This window comes from Populus nigra, chromosome 10, assembly GCF_951802175.1.
Source record: "Populus nigra chromosome 10, ddPopNigr1.1, whole genome shotgun sequence".
In the NCBI taxonomy this organism is placed as follows: domain Eukaryota; kingdom Viridiplantae; phylum Streptophyta; class Magnoliopsida; order Malpighiales; family Salicaceae; genus Populus; species Populus nigra.
In genome coordinates this window covers 15,409,493-15,430,089 of record NC_084861.1, presented here as the reverse complement: position 1 = coordinate 15,430,089, position 20,597 = coordinate 15,409,493, and the positions used below count along the sequence as shown (strand labels likewise).

Genomic DNA, 20,597 nt, shown 5'->3' with positions numbered 1-20,597 from the left:
CCTGTTCCTTGTTGCATTAATGGGTGTGTAACAGGCAGGTTTTCCGGTCAGTAGCCCGTTAAGGATCTCGACCTCTTGACGTGAATATTTAGTTAATTTTTTACTCTTTGATGTTAACAGTAGGAGGATTTTTTTAATTCAAAACCTTTTTTTAGCACTTTTTATGGCCAATCATTTAAGTTGTTTGATTAAAAATAATAATAATGAGAATAATGAAGATAAAGAGTCTTTTTGTTTCTGCATTTCAAAAATATTTTTGATAAAATTTAAAAAAAAATTATTTTTTTATTAACTTCAAATTAATATGTTTTTAGTGTTTTCAAATCATTTTGATGTGCTGATGTCAAAAATAATTTTTGAAAAATAAAAAAAATCATTAGCATGTATTTTAACACGAAAAGCTATTTGAAAAGCAACCGCAACCACACTGACAAACAAACCCAAAGAATGGATGTTAGCTAAGTCGTTGTTTGATTGAGAATAAAAAAAGAAGGTTAAGCCCATCAAAATTGTAAGAATATAAATTAAAAATTAGGAGGTAAATTATCAGAACCATCTTCTTCTTCTTTTTATTTATCGTGTAGTTATTAAATTCAACCTAATTTAATTAAAAATTTAATATTTAAAATTAAATTCAAGTTAAATTCTAATTAAACTAAAAAATATCTTGATTGTTGACCCGGTTAAGTTTTTAATAACTTGATTGATATATTTAAATTTGACTGAACAACATTAAAAATACTAAATGATAATTAAAATATCTAATTTAAAATGATGTTTGATATAGTTTTTATTTTTGTTTTTAGATGTTTTTCAAAAATGATTTTAACTTGAAAAAAATTATTTAATTTTTTTATATAATTTTTGATAATTTTAATATATTACTATAAAAAATAAAAAAATAATTCATCTTAATATATTTTTAAATAAAAAATATTTTAAACTATAAATCCTAAATTAAGGACGATGTTAATCTAGTGACCACATGACCCATCTTATGCCTTCCTAAGAGAGGGTGTGCTTGTCTATGATATCATTACAGGGAATAATTCTTCACTGATCCTGACTTCATAAACAAATAAGCACTCCAAAGCATATACAGGAGGAAAACAGCCACCACACCAGCAAAACAGTCAAGATAAGAAGAAAAAAAAATAGTTAAACTGCCCTTTTTCTTTCCTTTTCTTGTTCTAGCAAATTCTTTCATGATTTTCGAATCGTGTGGGGTCTTTGCGAAGTCATTGAAAGTAAAAGAAACGCTAGACTATACATACTCCACCATGAAAAATCATGAGTCAGCATTTTATTTTTTATCAGAGACTTTCTATAAACAAAAATCATTTTAAAAAATATAATGCTCTATGCATGTAAAATCTAAAAAGCTTGAAATTGATAATTAATTAAATTCAAGATAGAAGGATCTGACAAGCACAACATCCTAAATAAAAATTAAATTTAACAATTATTCAAGTTTAAGATAGCGAGAGTCTACCTAGCATATCAAACTTAAAAAACTTAGACTTGACAACCAATCAAGCCCTAGATAACAGAGGTTTAGCGATAATATTAGGCCTAAAGCATTTAAACTTGACAATTAGCTAAACCCAGAGCAACATGAGTCTGGCAAACATATCAAATTTGAAACATTTGGATTCAACCATTGCTGGGTTCTAAAATTATATATCTGATCCTAGACTATCCATTAAAATAAAAGTATTTAAGACATAACAAATCATCATGTCTTTCCATGTAAAATATTCATTCATACTGATGTAATGTTTTTTCTCTGCTCATAGATGTATGCAAGATCTTTTGATGAACGTACCATATTTAATATTATATTAATGAAATATAAGAGATATTCATTTTTATTAATATCGTCAAGAGCATATATTAGAGCTTTATGGTCATTTTCTTCTCTGAAAACAACAAGTTTGACCAGTATAAATACTCGTCAAGGTAATGATTAAGAACTTTTATCTCTTAAAATAAATTCATTGATTTCAGAGTGTTAACTAACTTAAAATTTTAAAACAAATATCTTTATTCCCCGAGTTCAAGATCTTTTCAAAACATTTATTATTTTTCTTGTAAATATACTGACTTTATCACTGAAGAGTTTTTAAATCTTTCTAACTGGGACTGTTTTTGTACACACTCAAACTTTTATCATAAGTCTAGAATTTCCCTAATCTAAAAAGAAAAAAATCTAAATATTAAAATACATTAATTAACCATTGTCTCAGCCACTAAATAACTTATTTACAAGGATTTTGATACATTATAAAAAATGCACTAACGTAACCTTGGTTTTGTGCTTTAACACCATGTGTTTCTAGCAATCCAACTACAGCTTCATGCCTCTCCTGCCATTCTTTTTTCTCTCCAATATATTTAGTCAATTCCAAGTGTACATGATCGCATCAGGTATTTTACTTCTTGGATATCCCCGTGTTATATTAAAAGCTAAAATTAATTAAGTGCACAATCAATGCTTTTAAAAGAATGAGATATTTTCAATTTCAATTATATTTTTTGTTATAGAGATAATTAAAGACATGAAGAATGATTATAATTTCAAGAGTACAATAAGATATATCTTCTTTATTCTTGTTGTTAATTTGTCTCTCTTCTATCATAATACAATAATCAAATATTAATTCAAACTTATGAGATTTTTTGAAATCCAAAGCAAGAATAGCTAGCATTTCTTAAAGACTGGTGAATTTACTGACTTCTTTTTGACAGGCTCCAATGGCATTTTCACCGGCTTCTCTACTGAGTTCGTGAGCCGAACATGGGATGTAGATGACAAGGCTGTGAAGTCCCTTGTTGGAAGCCAGTCAGCCAAAGGCATCGTCAAGCTTGATGGAACCTTGAAGATGCATGAACCAAAGAAGGAACACCGTCAAGGCATGGTATATAATTAACTGTGTTGAAGCTCCACTAGATGTTGAGATGGTGGAAAGGTTGTTTGTTTTGAATACCAAGAACCTTCCTGTGTTGACGAGTAATAAAATTCTAGATGATTAAGAATAAGATTGATATGTTGAATACTTAGTTGATATATTAATTTAATTAATTTGATATTTTTTTTTGTAGTTAAGATATTCAATAACTTGATATAGAAAACCTAAAAGGTTTGTAATTAGTAATAAATGATGTCTTATAAGTTAAGGGACTGGTAACTGTTGTAGTGATAGGCGGTATCTGGTAAGTCAGGTATTTGAGACAACTGTGGTAATTAATACTTGCAAAAAGGTTTTTTATGGACAGAGGGATTATTCGCTAATAAAATCAGTAACTTTGAAGAGAGAAAAAATAAAGTGGTATTTTAGAGAAATAAATTCTGAAAATATATATGCTAAAAATGTTAATAATAAAGAGATTGTAAACTTTTGACTTGAATGATTCATGGTGTATTTATGCTCCATGAATCATATCATTTTTGTGGGGGGACTGAAATGTAATTTTATTTTTATGATATTTTAAGTTTTATTTCATTTAAAATAATATGTATTACATCAATATAAAATACAAAGAAACTCGTGTGAGGTCTTAAAAAAATTTCTAACAAATATTAGACTTGTGACATGTATTCAAGTCCATAAAAGTATTAGATTTGAGACACGAGTCCAAGTCTATAGGGCTTTTTTGATCTCGCCTAGATTTTCATCATCACCACTCCTAAGTAAATTTTTGTTGGATTTTATTTAAATAAAATAAAATTTGTAACTTCATGTTTCTTATTTTATCTCTTTCTTGTTTATTTTAGCCCTATATTTACTCATTTAGAAGGTTTTCTGCGTATTTAAAATTAAGATTGATTATTTTTGAGATACTTTTTAAAATATTTTTTAAAAGCACATTATGTAATATAAAAAACAAATAAAACAATATAATGCATTTCATACAATAAATAATTTAAAAAACACATTACACTCATACTATTTCCTCATATGCTACAGGCATCTTTGAAAGTAAAATTATCTCCTGATGTTCAGCAGCTCATCCACTCCAAGAGAATGAGATGGAATTTTCTTTCCACCTCCAAAATGAGCAAATTGCGGAAGGATAGCTTGATTATATTTGTTGCAAAAATGGTAAAACCTGCTATCTGCCCGGTTAATCAAGGACTCTGTTTTAACTTTGACAGCAATAACCAGATTTTTGCGGACAGATTCCAATGTGAATAATAGGCTAAATTGACATGGTATAATTAACATGGAAAAAGCTTTTCAGGGGACTTGATAGGTCTATATCAGCACATAATCCATTTGATCATTTTCTGTTCTTCAGGGAAAGCTTTACAGAGGGGAAACAAGCAATAATTTGGTAATCACAGTTGAGGTACAAGAGTGCATCAGCTAGTTCGTGGCATTTTCTCCACATTCCTTCGCTCCCGCCACGCGGAATGAACTTCTGAAGTTGACAGTATACTTGTGGCCAGATCTCTCTGTGCTGCCAGCACAAGACAATGGGAAACCCGATAATGCCAGCAGGAAAACATAGCACACGAATGACTTGGTGCACAGAGTTATACAGGTTCCTATAAATCCAAGTAACATATCCTCTACAAGTAAAATATCCATGCACTTCACAAATGCTACAATTGTCAAGTCTGCTGCATGGCAAAAGCCCACCTCCTGCCTGCTTACGAGTGTGGAGGGGTTGACGGAACGAAAGTGTCTGCTTTTTTCTTACACCTGCTATAACAAATCTGAATGCAGTCAACAATGCAAAAGCCCGATTTTTCAAGATACATGCACGTATACGCAGTTGACTTGGGGGAGAATAGAATACCTCTGTCAAACATAAGTGATGGCGGCGGAATCTATCTAACATAATTAATTAGTGCATGCTGCAGTTCTAGAAGTTTGCCCTAAAAGGAGAGCCAGTCTCCACCTCATCTATAACATCTCCCTCCTAATGTCATTGTCGTCGTCTTCCTATTCAACCATGGTATTATCACGGGCCTTGTGCTCAAAACAACAGACAGTCCCCCAGATGTCTCCATGTTCTTCAATGGCCTGACTCGGTGGCCAAAATACAGTCTTGTTCACGGCAAATAAAAAAACATTATTTTAACGTTAAGAAACAAATAAATTTGAAGCTAAAAAAAAATTAAAAATTTTCAAAAACACAACTGGAAACTAAAGAGGCCTTCAACTATCTCCCCATCTACTTCTCTTATATTATATTTCAATGAAAAAGCTCTCATAAAATTATTTTACAGATAACACTCACCATTTATCCTATCATTATCTGCGAAAAAAGCCCAGTTCCAATAAAGTCTTCTCACTTCATCATAAATCTTAAAGCAACACGAGGCCGTTTTGTCCTACAAAACGACTTGATCCTAGTTGTAAATGTATAAACATTAGGAACAATCTCTTTATACTTCATTCCCAAAGACGCTTTACGAGTTTGCTTGAAATACCAAAGTTCCACCAACATATTCGTACTTGTATAGTAAGATTAAACAGACGGCCCACCATTATAAAACTCCGTTCTTTCAAACACATCACACAGGCTCTTGAACCTTCCCTTTCCTTCTGTGATTTTTCATAGCTCCAATGTACACTCCTTCGATCGAGCAGACCATTGTCGATTTCCATCCTCATACCCTCGAAATTCCCAATAAACCCAGGTTTCTGGATAATGCACTCGTAAGTTAACAAAGTGTGCTTGAATCCATCTTCCTTCTTTTACTTTGTTGAGCATTTCAAGGACTCGCAGAGGATCCTTTGGTTCTTCGAGATCTAGACTGCTGCATCATGTTTATGGAGCAAAGCAGCACTCATCCCAACATGTTTATCAAAGACTCATGCTACTTTTTTTCACACGCTGGATTGTGACGTGTATTTTGTGAGTAGCAAATAATTCTTAAATCGCATACCTTAAAAGAGTTTGTCTGGCCCCCTTTTTTAGCTTTTATTGATTTGCTTTAAAAAAAGCATTAAAATGGTGTTTTTATTAGTATTTTAAAAGTTAATTGGTTAGCTTTTGAGAGTGAAAAATGAATTTTTTTTATCAAAAACATTTTAAAGGTATACTAGCTTCCATTTGAAAAGTATAAGAATTCTAATTTTTTTTACATGGATATTACTTACTTCATTTAAAAAGATAAAAATAATATTAAATATATTTTAAAATTGTCTAGCTTAAATGATTTATACTCTATACTCATTAATAAACTAATATTCAATTATACAATTAGTATCTTTTAATATCTTAAAATTAGCTAACATCAAGCATGTTAGACTCCAGCTTGTATGGATCTTAGGTAAATTATTTAATAGTTTTTTCACTAAAAACATATAATGATTTGGTTATTATGTTTTTCTATGATGTTTACTTGTTTTTCAAATAAAGGATTTATTAATTAAGTAATTTATTTAGTTTACTATAGAAAATGTTTAATTTTATATTTATATATTTAACAATGATTTTAATTCAAGTAATTTTATCAATAGCAACACAATAAGTGTAATGTAATACAAAAATGTAACACAGGATAAATAAATTTTAAATTTATCGCACGAAATGCTTTAACATGCCAACTCACGCTATATATATTTATATCTTTGAAAACACATCTCAGAGACATATTCTAATTTTTTTATTTATCGTTTGTGTTTCTAATGCTATAATGTTACACCCTCTTTAAATTAATTGATCATCGGAAGCTAAATCATCAAAGACCTTCAAAGTGTCTCACAACATTAAAAAATCTAAAAATCAGGGGTACTATTAAAAACGTTTTGAACCATGGGGTAAAAAATGGAACATCCCGCAACCCACAGGGGCAAACATAGTTCATCCTCAGCCGCAAGAGCACACGTGTCGACATATAAGCCACGGTTTCACAAAAATCCCGAGAACCCCATCCACAACCAAAGCAGAAACTTTCAAAATCACGATCAGAGGGAAAGGGAAAACAAAAAGGCGGCAAACATTGAAAGAGAGCACCAGCAAGGAAATCAAATCCATCCCCGGATATGACAATATAAAAATAACAAATATAATAATTTCCAAAACCCTTCCCCTTAAGTTCTCTCTTCATATCCGCCCCCCCCCCTCTCATCATCCAGAGAGAGAGAGAGAGTTTCCGTGTCTCGATCGTGCTCTTACTTCTCAGGTACGCAGCTTCGATCTCCGAGTTCGCTCGAATTTCTCCAGTTCCAAACCCTAACTCCTCGCGTCTCTGTTTCTCAGCTTGATTTATCCTCCTTCTTGTTACTGCAGAAAATCAGCGAAAACGAGTTGGCGTTGATGAGAATTTAAGCGCAGGTAATTTGAACTTCTGATTGCATTATTATTTTAGTCATCGGTCGCGATTTCTGTTATTGTTGCTGTTTATTTGTTTTTGATTGCGATTTACTGTCGTTGCTGTTATTGATTTTTTGGAATTGTGAGCACGTGTTTGTTTGGCCGCAGAGAAAAAACGATTAGATACACTGTGCTGGAATCGATCGAGCTAAGTTTTTTTTAGCGTAATTTAAATTACCGAGCATGATTTTTTCGTGTTTTTGTTTTTCTTCTGAATATGTCTCTGCTTTATTTTTTTTAAACGGCGACGAGAAGTTAATATCAGTTTTTGTTAGAAATCGATCAGATTGATTGCTTGTGAAATGTTTGTGATTTGATTGATGAATGGCTTGAGGTAGGTCATAAATGTGTTGGTTTGTTGATCTAGTGGATTAATTGTGTCTGGCTTAGCTAAATAGCTGAATGCCTGTTTAATAGATGGATGTGCATAAGTTCTGTACGTTTTTTAAAGGAGAGTTTAATAGATATCGTTCTACTTCTTTTTGGTGGTCGTTGGGGGGGGGGGTTGATTTTGATTAATTATTGAACAAGGGCTCTGTTTTGAGCATGATTTGAAAAAGAATCAGGTGAGGGGGAGAGATTTGCCGCTACTCACTACTTTTTGAAAATAGCTCTGATTCGAGCATGAATTGAAATAATTTGGATGACATGAGTGTTGCTCACATTGACTAGTTTCTTAAGAATGGCCCTGTTTTGAGCTTGAATAGAAAAAAAGCATCTTAAAAACTATGAATTCAACTAAATTCCACTAGCCATGTCATCCTACAATTACACATGAAAATTCTCTCAGCTGGGTTTGGATCCTGTAAATGGGATCGCATCAACTACATCCCATTAGCGATGCTATCCTACCACTTCAATTGAAATTTGTGTGCCCAGCTCGGATATTGTAATGCATCTCATGTTAGAGGAAGAACACTTGAATCTACAACAGAATGTTAGTCAAGGATCTTTCTTCTTCACAAAGCTTGCCATGTCTATTAAACAAAAAATAAGGTAGCAATGTCTTGCTGGTCAGAACCATTGCTGTTAAACTTCGCATGCTGCTCTCCTGCTTGTCATTTTTTCTCGTTCTTTGTCTTTACCAACCTACTTACTGGAAAGTGTAATCTGGCCTTGAGAGGTCGGGGTGCTCTTGTTTTCTGGTCGAACCCCCTCACACAAACAAATCCTGCAAATAAAGTTTCACCAATCGACAAAGTCAAGCTGACTGAAGGTTGCCAAGTGTATGAGACTTGAATTTAACAATGTCCCGGCATGACTGGGAAGGTGTCTTTCATATGTCAGGATTTTATTAAATACTGAAAACAGCATCGGATACCTTTCCAAAAGCAGTGCTGAACTCCTTCTGTTGAAAGTCCTGGGAAAAATAATGAGTTCTTGTTAGCCAGCCTTCTCCTTTGTAATTTAGTTGGAATGTTAATGCACTAACATTGTACCTTTAAATATCGATGGTACAGAAGTTCCAAAGTAGACAATCCGTCTTGGCAAATTCCATATCAAACTTCTTGGAACATCAATTGGATTTAGGCTAGATTCATGATCTGCAAACATCTGCAAGGTAATTGCAGATTCACTTGATAATTATTTATTGAAAAGTTTATGGCTTTAAATTCTGGCATACATAGGATGGGCAGGGTTTCCTGGTCATTTGTAGGAAATAGGAGAATTACACAAAGTTTTAGTAGTTTTACCTCGTTCACTTGAAAGTACGTTCCATTCAGCGGGAAGCTTCCTCTCATTGCTGTTCTACAAGGTATCTGTATATGTGGTAATAAAAATATCAGTATGCAAAACATGTAGTTAACTAGAATGCTGGAGCTTCCACGATGATTATTTATGTACCATAAAGATGGATATACTCACCAGAAGTGTTCCTCTTACTGTTTGTGAATTAGCTTCTCTGATACTGTTGCATGAAAAACATATCTTTTCATTGCACAATTTGTTTGGTTCCCGGGACTGACATTGTTGTTCAGGTGGCTCAATTGAATTTGCAGTTTCACCTGAATAGTAAGATATTGCTTAGTAATACTTCAAGACAGTGGCATCTTTTACTCATGAGAGGAGCATTCACTACTTCTTGTCACATCATTTAAGTATAATGCTTGCTACTTTGGTAAATCATATTAACACGCCTGAAGCTTTGCAACATGCTCCAACAGTAATTAGTTCTCTAAATACAGTACAGGTAGTCTGAAATTCGTTTTAGTTGCTGTTGAAACCATTGAAAGTCACAAGTTTTTGTGCCTACCTGGTGTCCATATTGCTAGAAGGTATGGACTAGGATCATCAGGTTCTCTTTTATCCATCTGCAAGTTCTATAAAGTGGCTCAGTGGCTGTTAAATAAAGCATGTAGTTTCAAGGGAATAAAAATGTTAGAAAATGGAAGGAAAACTAACCCCCTGAAGGAGAGGATGTGAATCTGGAAGTTCATACCTGCATAACATCACGAAGACAAAGTGTGAGATGCATCATTTAGGACCTTATCCATGGTCCAAACTCCCCCTCAACATATTATACTAATTAATGGAGCAGGCTGTGAGTTTGAAATCTGGCTTTCTGCCATTATTTTGATACCTGGGGTCCTCTGTTTTTTTAGCAACTAATTTTTTTTCATTCCAAGTACTACTGTTGCATGATGTGCATGGTGCTGATAGTTGGTTCGGTTTATCACATGTTCGAGATGATTTTTGCTAACCTTACATAGTTTTGTATGAATCTGTCTTTGATTTGTTGAGCTGCATGTATGTTACTAGTAAATCATTCTGTTATTGGTTATGAGCAACGATAGAGCTTTTATAAAATAACTATTAAGCATAAGGACCAAGAAAAAACTTAAGAAGGTGGAGGAACTCAGTTCCGACCTTGATTATGAGAAGATTTTACTTACACTTGGTGTTCTGTCCGTAGGCGACTAACATTCTTCAATTTGGGTGTGGGGATAGAAGCATTTGGATCCAAAGCAACTAATGCTTTGGACATGTCGTATTCTTGGAGCTCCATGTTTGAATGTATATAATTCTGTAAATTCTCAGTAAACTCTTCCATGTTGAGTTTTATTGTGGGTATTTCATCAGGATCTTCTCCGAAGTCCTCAATATCAGTCTCTGCTAATTCAGTCTGCTCTTGATCCGGTGTTACTGGCTCTTCAATTATGGGCTCACAACTGCCAATATCAAACCCCACACTTTTATGTTGGTTGTCCTCAGGTGGAAGTAATGGCATGGGATTGATGACTATGCTTGGGCTTTTGTCAGGCATAAAGGGAACGGTTGAAGTTGTTATATCCTTTGTTTCTGGTCCAGGTAGTGCAAGCCTTGCACTGCATCAAATAGAGCACGTATTTTCCTTTGCTTTAAAAAATCAAAAGTATGCCTGTTATGCATATTAAGAAACGAGGTACTTGGTTTTGAGAAAATGAAATTTAACTTGTCTATTTAGATCTCTTGTTATTTCATCCATTGATCTCTTTCAGCAATTATCAACACTAAATTTTCTTTTACTTCGTTTTCCCCTCCTACAACTAGGATGGATCAAAGATGGGATGGTCATTATTTACTTTTTAGCCTGGAAGAGTTGGTAAAAATCTTTATATATCTATGGCCTGGACAAGAATGCATGCTTACCCAATATAAGAAACATAAATGTTTTTTTCAAGGATTGTCTTCAATGAAAAACTCCTTTTTCAAATATCTTGTCTTAAACTGAAGTAAAATTGTGGCCCCTCATGTGCAACTGCCTCGGAGATCATGAATAATTTTGGGTCATAGATCATCTATTTTTAATTGAAACACTACCCTACCTCTTTGTTGCCGCAAGAGAGCAGTCAACCACTATGAAAGTAGCATAGCATGACATTACGAATTGCAATTAATTTTCCTCCTCGCTAACTTTTATTGCTACAAGTGACCGGTCATTTTGTGTATTTTATTCTAGTTGTGGTGTTTCTAACTTATACCACACTAAATTATATTTCATGTGATTGAATACTGAAATGGTCAACCTTGCAATGTTTTATATTTCAAAATTATATTTTTTGATGGCTAGCATAATATTTGTTACATGCTGTTGGCAGTAACAGAGAAGATATGCAAACCTTGTGAAGGCACTTGCAAAATGTCTACATTCTGCTCTCATGGGACATGCATTACAGTTAGGTCTACTCTTTGTGCAAAAGACCTGCATAAGTTAAAGCACGGGTATTTTGATGCTTTTCAGATGCTTAATCATGAAGAGTACTCTGATTAATATGCTATCAAGTGCCAAAATGAGTATACCTTTCCAAATGTGATCATCTGGTAATGTAATTCATACCTGTAATACCATAAAAAAAGACGGAAATCAACAAATCTTATCTGAATAAAAAAAAGCATGATCTTTATGCATGGAGAGTACAGCTTTCAATGACCAGAATGGCTCCAAGGAAGAGTCATGTGATTACAGTGTTCTTTGATCGAGTTTGCACAATCTTGGCCAGAGATACTTTTGAATTGACTCGAGTATTGGGTACCTAGAGGGAATTTGGTTAGCATTTTTGGTGAACTAGAAAATTTTGGTGTCAATTTTGTTACATATAATACTTACAGTTCTAGCAGGTGCAACTGCAGTGACTCTGGCAGTGGCTGGAGAGGGACCCATCCTAGTCGAACTGCTATTCTCCCAACATTTGTGTCAACCTTTACAACAGGCAATCGAATCATTTGAATTGTACAAATTTGCTATCTCTTGTAAGTTCAACATTATCTGTTTTTTACACATGAAACTCACTGGGAACGCAAGATGATGAAGTGTTAGGAGCCGCACACACTCCACGCTTTTCAACCCCAACCCCCGTATACTTAGCAGATAATCCCTGAAAAATAAAGATATTTCAGAAACTGGGGAACATATTATGACATTTGATGAATTGTTTGCTATCTTTTGCTTAAATTTTGTTACGAGCAGCTTCATATTGACATACTGGAATAATCAATACTTTTGAGTAGGAACTCTAATAATTGGGGTGGCTTACTTTGCTTTGCCAGGGGGCACATCTCTTAACCATTCCAAATCAATGCTTCCATGTTCCCTTACCAGTCGGTTTAGGAATTCCTGCAATATTGTGCAACCATTATTAACATGTTTTATCTGTGCCTTGAGTTCACACAATCCACCATGAGTAAGAGAACAGTTCACAAAGCCAGAAGAGGAAAGAAACGTTATTAAGGCTTGAGGTTAAACATACTAAAATACCTGGATTCGTTCTGCTAGAATTTTATTCATCCCTCTTTCTTTGATGGCTTCAGAAATCTCATTGACTCCAGCACATCGCACTGCTTCATAGTCCAAGGAATCCATTGTGTCTTCGGCTCTCTCTTTTCTTCCATTTGTCTGCACTTGCTTCCTTAAACTATCCCAGTCAAATACATCTGCTTTCTCACTCTCAACTTTTCCTTTTCTAACTTTTGAGGCATTTGCATTTGACTTGAGGTTTTCCCTGTTATCAGGATGTACTTTCTCCTTTGTATTTGGGTCAATCACTATGTTTTCTTGGGGTGTTTGCTTATTCACGGAAGTGATCCTCTGAAAATCAAGAATGTTTTCTGTGAGTCTGGGGACATTCGAGATGTGCTGTGTGTAACTGTTTTGCTTCTCAGGCAATGTTTTGGCAAGATTTACAGGTCCACCAGCTGACATGCTTTGCCATTGCAAGGTCTCGTTCCTCTCATTAACTTGATTTTCATGGTAAGGCTGAAAACTGCTTTGTTCATACATTGATTGCTTTCTGTAGAGAGAATGTTGGACTGCTAGTGGAGCTTCTTGATACCTTGGCAACTCGTATTCCCTGGCAGCTTTTTTACCCACACTCGCAGCCTTTTGTCCAACAGTTTCGCTTGAGCAGCTTGCAGCCTTTTCTTTGTTGAATCTGGAAGAATTTGATGTCCAAGAAGATATGGAATCTTCACTGTGCAATTTGAAGCCTTCTGCTTGCTGTGCATTGGACTGTGAAGTCATGTGTAGCAACCCATAGTTACTGCATGAAACCACTTTCCCTTGCACCTGTGGATTGCAGTAATTGAATTGCTTATTATATGGAGAAAAGCAGTTCAGATTACCTAATCTTTCCAATCCAGCTCCTTGCTGCATGTTCTGTATACCTTCTGCTTGCTCATTTTCATGCCTGGATCCCCTATTAAACAATGAACTTCCACTCTCACAACCATCAAATTCTTCTAGCAAGGTGGGACTCTCCATCTCTAAACGATCCACAAAAGATAAACCATGACTTGTGCTAGGTTTGCATCCAGTAGGAGGGTCTTCTGTTTCGGAGTTGGAGCCTGAGTAGGATCTGACTCCGCCATTTGCTTGGACAGTTGAGGAATCAAAAGAATCTTGTGATGATACAAGTTCTTCCTCCAGGCTGTGACTTTGTGCCCCTACCATGCTTGCTCTTTCTATACACCAAGTTTCAGATTCTCCCTGTGATTCTGCTGATCCATGGTGTGTAATGGGGCTTTGGTTGTAGAGTGGATACCTAAACTTGCTGTTCCATTTGATGATGTCATTTGGGTTTTGCTTGCAGACATCTGGTTCTTCAACCATGATGCCTTTCCTATGGCTGTCATGAGCTGCATTGCTCCTAGACTTCAGAGGAAATAATGAAGCTAGAGACATGAAGGCAGAGCTGCAAGGTGGGAATGTAGTTGACGATATTGTTCAGTTCATGAATAGAGATTAATTATCATGGCTCATCTGGTCTTGAAATTAAGCTGAAATGTCATATTTACCTTGACAGATGATCTGAAACATTTTGGGTAAGGAAAACTCCTATTACCGAATCAACAACCGATCCCTTCCATTTTGAAAAACGCCTATCTCCTGCAAAGAATGTTATTTACTTTCATACATACAGGTGACTATCTATTTGATTCACTAAAGAGGGAATTAAATTGTATGTTCATTCTTGGTACAACATTGAGGGATTAGATGTGTGATCTGTGAGCTGCAGAACTTGTGACTATATTTCACCTGGTTTTTCTCGTTAGAAAGCATTAGTAAATGTGTTAATGAACTTTTGAACAATTTAGTAACTCAATTGAATCTTTCCAGTAGGTTATTTTAGCAACTCAAAAGCTCAGAGGAAATGTAGCACACACTGGTTTACATGTTTATCTGCTCTGAAGAGGCAGCATAAACATTTTGCAGTTCCATTTTTATATTGTCCTGATAGCAATACCTGATTCTGTTTTACTACAAACTTACATTAGTAGTGGGAAACTTACTGATGACTTTTTCTTCCAAGTGAAATAATTCTTCTCTCTGAATTGTGCTTTTGTTTTTCATGGGTGACAGCGCTTTTGCATTTGCAACATTCCATGTTATGTCTCTGTGCATGTGCAAGGGACACGTGCATATGTAAACAAACAAACACTTGTACTTCTACATGTACAAATGCAATATGTTTGCAATATGAACGCTCTGTTCCTTCAGATAAGTATAAAGTTGTATGTTTGTGAGTGGATGCAGCATAGCAGGACTAGTTCTCAAGTTGGAGGGCACAAATAACATCCATGTCTCTCTCTCTCTCTCTCTCTCTCTCTCTCTCTCTCTGCTGTTGAATTCAGTAATAATCTTGAATATGTTGGGAAAAAGTACAAGATTTGTACCTTGAACGAGATGCATTCTTGCAATGAATGAATCAACTCGCCCATGAAAAACTTTTCTCTCTTCCTCCCACCATTGCTCCTTCCCTGTATCTGATTTTTCAAGGCCTTCACTTCCTTCTTTTCCCATCAGCAGTTTCCATACTCTGTCTGACTCTGGGTCAAGGTCTACTTTAGGCCTTGGCTTGTGTTTTTTGACAAATTCAAACCCATCATAGGGAACAAGTGTGCCACCTCCTTTATAAGGCACAAGTGCATTTTGCTCTTTGTTTTTTATTTTTTTGCTCCTTGCATTGAGACTGAGGCACTCCATGTGGTGTATGATTTCTTCAATTGTAGAGGAGAATTTCTGCTTTGCTGGTCGCCCTGCATTGGATGTCAAGAGTGGTTGCTGTAATTATGGTGACTAGACCATTTAGTAAGTTATCTGAACCCTTAAAGCATTATACTTATAATATATGCTAAACATGCTATACCTCTTCTCTTTGCAGATGGCTGCTGATGTTCTTTCAAGATATCCTTTGGTTGTTGCGGCATCCTACCCTTTCCAGATGGAATTGGTATTGACACAGTAGCTCCATACATCTGCTGTATTCTTGACATTTCAGTGTTGCAAGTTTCAGGTTGCAGTTGGCTATCAGATGCATGGTTTGTTTTGAGAGGGGTTTGTGAAAGGTTGTGACAAACTGCTATTGTGGTGGGGGAGAGGGAGTTATGGACTTGAGCCAATCCATTAGACTCTCCTGTCCTTTCTAGGTGTAAAATCGGGTTAAATGAAATACATTGCTTTGGAAGGTTCTGTGAAGTTGTCGGGTGAACATACCACTCACCAGGATATTTAGTTGTTGCAACACAAGAAGACATACTCAGTGTGTTTGTTTGAGTCCCATTCTCTGTTTTGTTTCTTTTCTGGGCCTCCAAACATCCCACGCCTGGAATGCTTTGATAATATTCATCAAACAATGAGCCCACTGGTTGTGAAGTACAGGTGTTTGTTTTCTCAATATGAACGTGTTCTCTCTTGGATCCTCTACCCTCAATTAAATATAATGGTATCATTTGTACTGATTGAGGGGTATTCTGATATGTTATCTGTCTAGTCCGCTCTGGTCTTTTTTCTAGAAAGACAACTTGACCAATTCCTCGTGCATCTCTTGCATTGACGTTTAAATTCTCCATGTGCATGATTTTTCTTGGAGTTAGTTCAGCAGCTACCGCATGTCTTTCTGAAATTGATGTATAACTTCTTCCCATCTGGTTCATGAGAGGTGTCTGGTTACTTGTAGCACCTGATTGCTTGTTTTCAACCTGTAAACTATTATGCTGGTTCATCTGTGAAGTTGTAGTGCTTGAATCTGCCACTTGAAGACTTGTGTTCAGATCAAAAGTCCCTCTTTTTTTATTCAGCATGTCCTCCTGAGCAGCTGCATTGCTGTATCTTTCATCTGTGGTAGTTTCCAAATCAAACCTCAATTCTCTTCTACATGATTTTGCACCAGCTTCAGCACTGGAATGTGTAATCCCTACTGTAGAGTCTGCATGCTGATTTGCTGATTCATTTATGCCCTTCTTGCGTACATACTTTCTCTTCACAGGACGGGTATTTATGGTTTCTCCAATAGAATCTGTATGTTGAACTGCTGATTCATTCAGGCCCTTCTTGCGCACATACTTCCTCTTTGCAGAGCTGGGAGGTGTAGTCTCTATAGCAGAATCTGTTTGTTGAATTGCTGGCTCTTTCAAAGCCTTGCGAACATACTTCCGCTTTTCAGTTGACTTCTCCTTGGGGTCGGTGTTTTTTGTGGTTGCAGCCTTGGGAGTCCTTTTTGGTTTGCCTTCCACAATCACCTTTGGCCTATGCTTTCTTCTCTTTGGAGGTTTCTGCAGTGGTGTTTTATTAAGGTCGATGCCTTGTTCATCTGGCCTTGCTAGATCTTTTTCTCCCTCAAATGGTGTAGAAATGACAGCAGAAGATGAGTCTGCAATGTTACACGAGAGCTCTTCTGAATTGTGTTGATTGGCTTTGAGTTCATTGAATACAACTAAATCATTTTTCTCATTTTCTCCACTTGAGTTTTTTTCTCGCGAGGGACTCATTGTTGCAGGAAGCTTACTCTCCAATCTCTTGGCCTGATCTGGCACTACCGTGGCAAATTTAAAAGAGTTGGTAACACTTGAGGCTGCATCAGCTTCTATTCTCGGTGATGAGTTTAGATCGTGGTTAGGAAGCCAAGGCGATGGAGGTTCATCTGTAGAAAGCAATATTCTTAAGAATGTAGAATAAGATTTTGACAAAAAAAAGGCGGTTGAAACAAAAGTTCAGCTAGTGGCAGAATGAAAGCTGATTCTTTTTCATTCCCGTCTCTAGTTTTTTATATCTTCCTAGTGAGTTTTGATTCTTGTAAAATGAGTAAAAGACAAACTTAGTTAATCTGTGGAGCGTGGAATGCTTAAATACTTTTGCTCATACCAAAGCATATAGAAAATGTCAAATTCTGATCTAGATAAATAAATGGAAACCTACATGCTAAATTACATCTCTGTGCTCTGAACTACATTCTGTCAAATTGATTCAATGCCATATGACATGAAATGCAGACATCTTATGTTTTGCTGTTACCTATGGATTGGAACGAGCAGTTCCTACATCACAGCAGTCTCGTGAACAAGTCGTCATAAAATTAAAGGACAGGTATGTTTACTTACAGTGTGTCTGGGATGAGATATAGCTGCTGCTCAAAAGATTCCAGCAGCGAGCTTGGTTTCCGAGCAACAAATTGGGTTCACTGCAATTGTTGACATGAGCATGCAGGTTGGGAAATGAAGGCCTCCAAACCATGCATGTGCTTGCACTAGGAGGTGCGACTGGAGAGGTAAATGTAGCTAAATTTGGATATGCTAAGATACTTGCTAATAAACTGCTATTCAAACCTGCGGTCTGACTCTCCATATGATTGCCCGTATTATTACCCATTCTTGTAACCTCATGACCTATACCTGCATTCCTAATAGTATCCCCGCCATTTATAACCAGTTGATCAATCTGGTCAGCATGTTGAGCCACTCTGCTGTAACTTGACACATCCTGTTCACATCCACTGGAAAATCCGGCCAGTTGCCAATTCGTTCTGCCCAATTGGTTCCCTTGCCCATCAGTCAGCATCACATTAGATCTTGGAATGGGCTTCTCTGTCATTGTTGGTAAGAAATCAATATCCTGCGGGATTGGAAATCTCTCCTTGATTAATCATTGGATCCATTCTACCAGCCAACTGTTTCTAGCTTTTCTTCCTCATCTCTGCTCTGGGTAGTGATTCTCTCAATTGAAAACACCAATTTGCTTCTGGTGCCTAAGATTTTCGGTGAATTGCCAAAATTCATTGATTTATACAAGCCCTATTCTTCTTTCTTACCTCATGTGCCTGAACCTCCCCTGTCAAAAACCCAGAACACATTTTATACTTGAATAAAGTCAAGAGAAACTGCAATTGCATCTATGTTATAAATGCAGAGATCATTTCCCATATATTTCTCAATGGCTAAAAGCTATATCTATCTGTTTCTTGGAAAACATAGAAAACATGAATAACAATGGCAGTATAATAAACAATAAGAAAATGGATAAATAGCTATTTAATTTTTTTTTAAAAAAAGCAAGATTAGCCAAATCTGCATAAATTGACTGAATTCTACTCAGTTTTGAATTTCTAAGATTATGGGTACCAAAAAAAATTCAATAAAATCTCTAGGAGATCTTTTTGTGATTTGCAGCAACAGACATGCAACCACTCTAGTTGTTGAGGGTCAAAGGAAAAAAAAATAAACAGAAATTGTAAATAAAATATCCATGCACAGCACTTAGCTCACCGATCTGTAACTCAGTAAGCTGAAAAACCTTAAACGAGTCAATGCCGGAAAATTCCAAGTCCTTGCGGTTGTAAGGGAGGGAAAGAGAGAGAAAATACAGTGAGGAAAAGAACCAAACTTTATTTCATATGTTATATGAACATAGACTAGATCGGGGCACTCCACCTTGTCTTTTATAAAATGGGCACACCCCACCTTGCCTTCTAATCCTAATCCTAACCTTGCTTTCCATGTTTTCTTGCTCTATTTCCAAAATTATACAATCTTGCCATATTTTTCCACTCGTGTCAACTGTTTTGACTTGTCACTCGCTACGTGCGTGTATTTTGAGACATTACTAACTTGTTAATTCTTATCTTGCTATATGGTCTCTCTGATTTTCAATCTTAATGCTTGCCATTTTCATAAATTACAGCTGTATAAAAGGAGACCATGCGGACTATTTTAATAGAAAACACAAATTACCATAAAATAAAATGGAAGAATTGCCCAGCCATTTATATCAAACATGCAGGTTTATCTTGATGGTTTTCTTTCTATTTTTCCTCCTTATCTTCTATTAGGTTGCTGCTGCTGCTGCTGGTGGCCAGGTGGTGTTCTTTTTCATAAAGTCCCACATAAATAACTTTTCATGTCTTAAAATGACATATCAATTAGAACTGTCCTTGTAAGTAATTAAGATGGCAATCTCTCTTTAATTAAGTAAATACTGAGGTGAAAAGGCACGACAAATTATAATAAACTCCCAGGTCTTTTTTCCTGTAATTAAATCACAACCCTAGTTATAAATTAGGCAGGATAAATTCATAAGCAAAGGGTATTACAGTAAATCACAAGCACAGCAGGAGAAGATTCCTCAGATGCTTCCAACGCGTGTTGTTGATTTGTGCATGAACTAAGCACGTGTTCCCCCAACCCAAGACTAAACCCGGCAAGCAGACTTTCCGTGCCTTGTTGTCTGTGCAAAATCTAACCTGCGAGGTGCCCGCAATAAAAAAAAAAAGTGGAAACAGCAAAAAAAAATTAAAAAAAGGGGTATAACACAAAAAGGTTATTGACAAGGAAAGAGAGAGAAAGAAAGAAAAGATCATATTCTCTTTATCCATATGCATGAAAACGACGTAAATCTTTTAGGTTCACGTTGCATGAGAAAATATGATGGATCGTATTTAGTAAAAAAAAAAAAATATTTATTTTATTTTATTTTTATACATTATTTGCCAATAAAATATTTTTTATTAAAATAAAAATTTTAATTTTTTTAAAAAGCTTTTCGGCATGTTAAGTTGTGTGGGTCCATATTACATGATATTAGTGTTGTAGATTGTACAAAGTTTTGCGGCTAAAAGTGGTTCTTGCTAACATGGTAGTTGATTGGGTTGCCTCCTAATCTCAAACTTGATTTGAAATTTGATTTGAAAAATAATTTGAGTTATTGGTTATCGGATTAACTTGCGATTCAAGTAACTAAATTAACCTATTCATTGAAATAACCTGCGGTTCAAGTAACTGAAGAGCATGGATTAATATCAGAGCCAGAACTAGAACTGTAGTCTCAACTCCTCCAAGTGGGCCTGGCAGGATTGAAACTTCAAATGGGCCTAAAGAGGGCCCAATCCAGGTCCAATTTGAGAAGAAACCAAACTCCCAAATCAACCCTTGAATACCCCATGAAACCACATTCCAATCCCCACCCCGAGAGAAATTTCTGCAATCCAGCCAAGATTTCTTCAAAATACGATAAATGTTAT

General features: G+C 35.7%; 1 protein-coding gene and 1 long non-coding RNA gene across 6 annotated transcripts; one reads left to right on the top strand and one right to left on the bottom strand.

Moving 5' to 3' along the window:
• Positions 1-6,900: 6,900 nt before the first annotated feature.
• On the top strand, positions 6,901-17,520 carry LOC133705129 (uncharacterized). 3 transcript variants are annotated; one of them, XR_009844200.1, is made up of 6 exons: positions 6,901-7,141; positions 7,249-7,293; positions 7,441-14,007; positions 14,112-14,228; positions 15,319-15,397; positions 15,471-17,520. It is a non-coding gene; the product is annotated as an uncharacterized LOC133705129 (long non-coding RNA). The 3 variants fall into 3 exon arrangements; XR_009844202.1 differs by having other exon boundaries at positions 7,219-7,293; XR_009844201.1 differs by lacking the exons at positions 7,441-14,007; positions 14,112-14,228.
• On the bottom strand, positions 8,052-19,058 carry LOC133705128 (transcriptional activator DEMETER-like). Of its 3 annotated transcripts, none has more exons than XM_062130239.1 (20): positions 18,847-19,047; positions 17,686-18,412; positions 15,456-17,228; positions 14,983-15,345; positions 14,104-14,194; positions 12,569-14,000; positions 12,348-12,427; positions 12,104-12,188; positions 11,921-12,012; positions 11,778-11,846; positions 11,614-11,650; positions 11,433-11,515; positions 10,227-10,658; positions 9,736-9,772; positions 9,587-9,653; positions 9,199-9,338; positions 9,027-9,092; positions 8,772-8,886; positions 8,654-8,692; positions 8,052-8,503 (listed from the first exon to the last, which is right to left on the bottom strand). In XM_062130239.1, exons 2-20 carry the CDS (start codon positions 18,173-18,175, stop codon positions 8,391-8,393), a joined length of 5,604 nt encoding a protein of 1,867 aa, XP_061986223.1. In that variant the 5' UTR covers positions 18,176-18,412; positions 18,847-19,047; the 3' UTR covers positions 8,052-8,390. The 3 variants fall into 3 exon arrangements, 2 of the variants coding, with proteins under 2 accessions (XP_061986223.1, XP_061986224.1); XM_062130240.1 differs by having other exon boundaries at positions 9,587-9,644; positions 18,847-19,046; XR_009844199.1 differs by lacking the exons at positions 8,052-8,503; positions 8,654-8,692; positions 8,772-8,886; ... (3 more) ...; positions 9,736-9,772; positions 10,227-10,658 and having other exon boundaries at positions 11,745-11,846; positions 18,847-19,058.
• Positions 19,059-20,597: the final 1,539 nt, after the last annotated feature.

Bases quoted from the DNA above. Each gene is read 5' to 3' on its own strand.
- LOC133705128 (XM_062130239.1), bottom strand. From the start codon at position 18,175: ATGACAGAGAAGCCCATTCCAAGATCTAATGTGATGCTGACTGATGGG. The intron at 10,659-11,432 runs GTTTGCATATCT...TATTTGATGCAG, and splicing joins TTTGCAAGTGCCTTCACAAG to TGCAAGGCTTGCACTACCTG. The intron at 8,693-8,771 runs GTACAATGTTAG...TATTTTTCCCAG, and splicing joins TGTACCATCGATATTTAAAG to GACTTTCAACAGAAGGAGTT.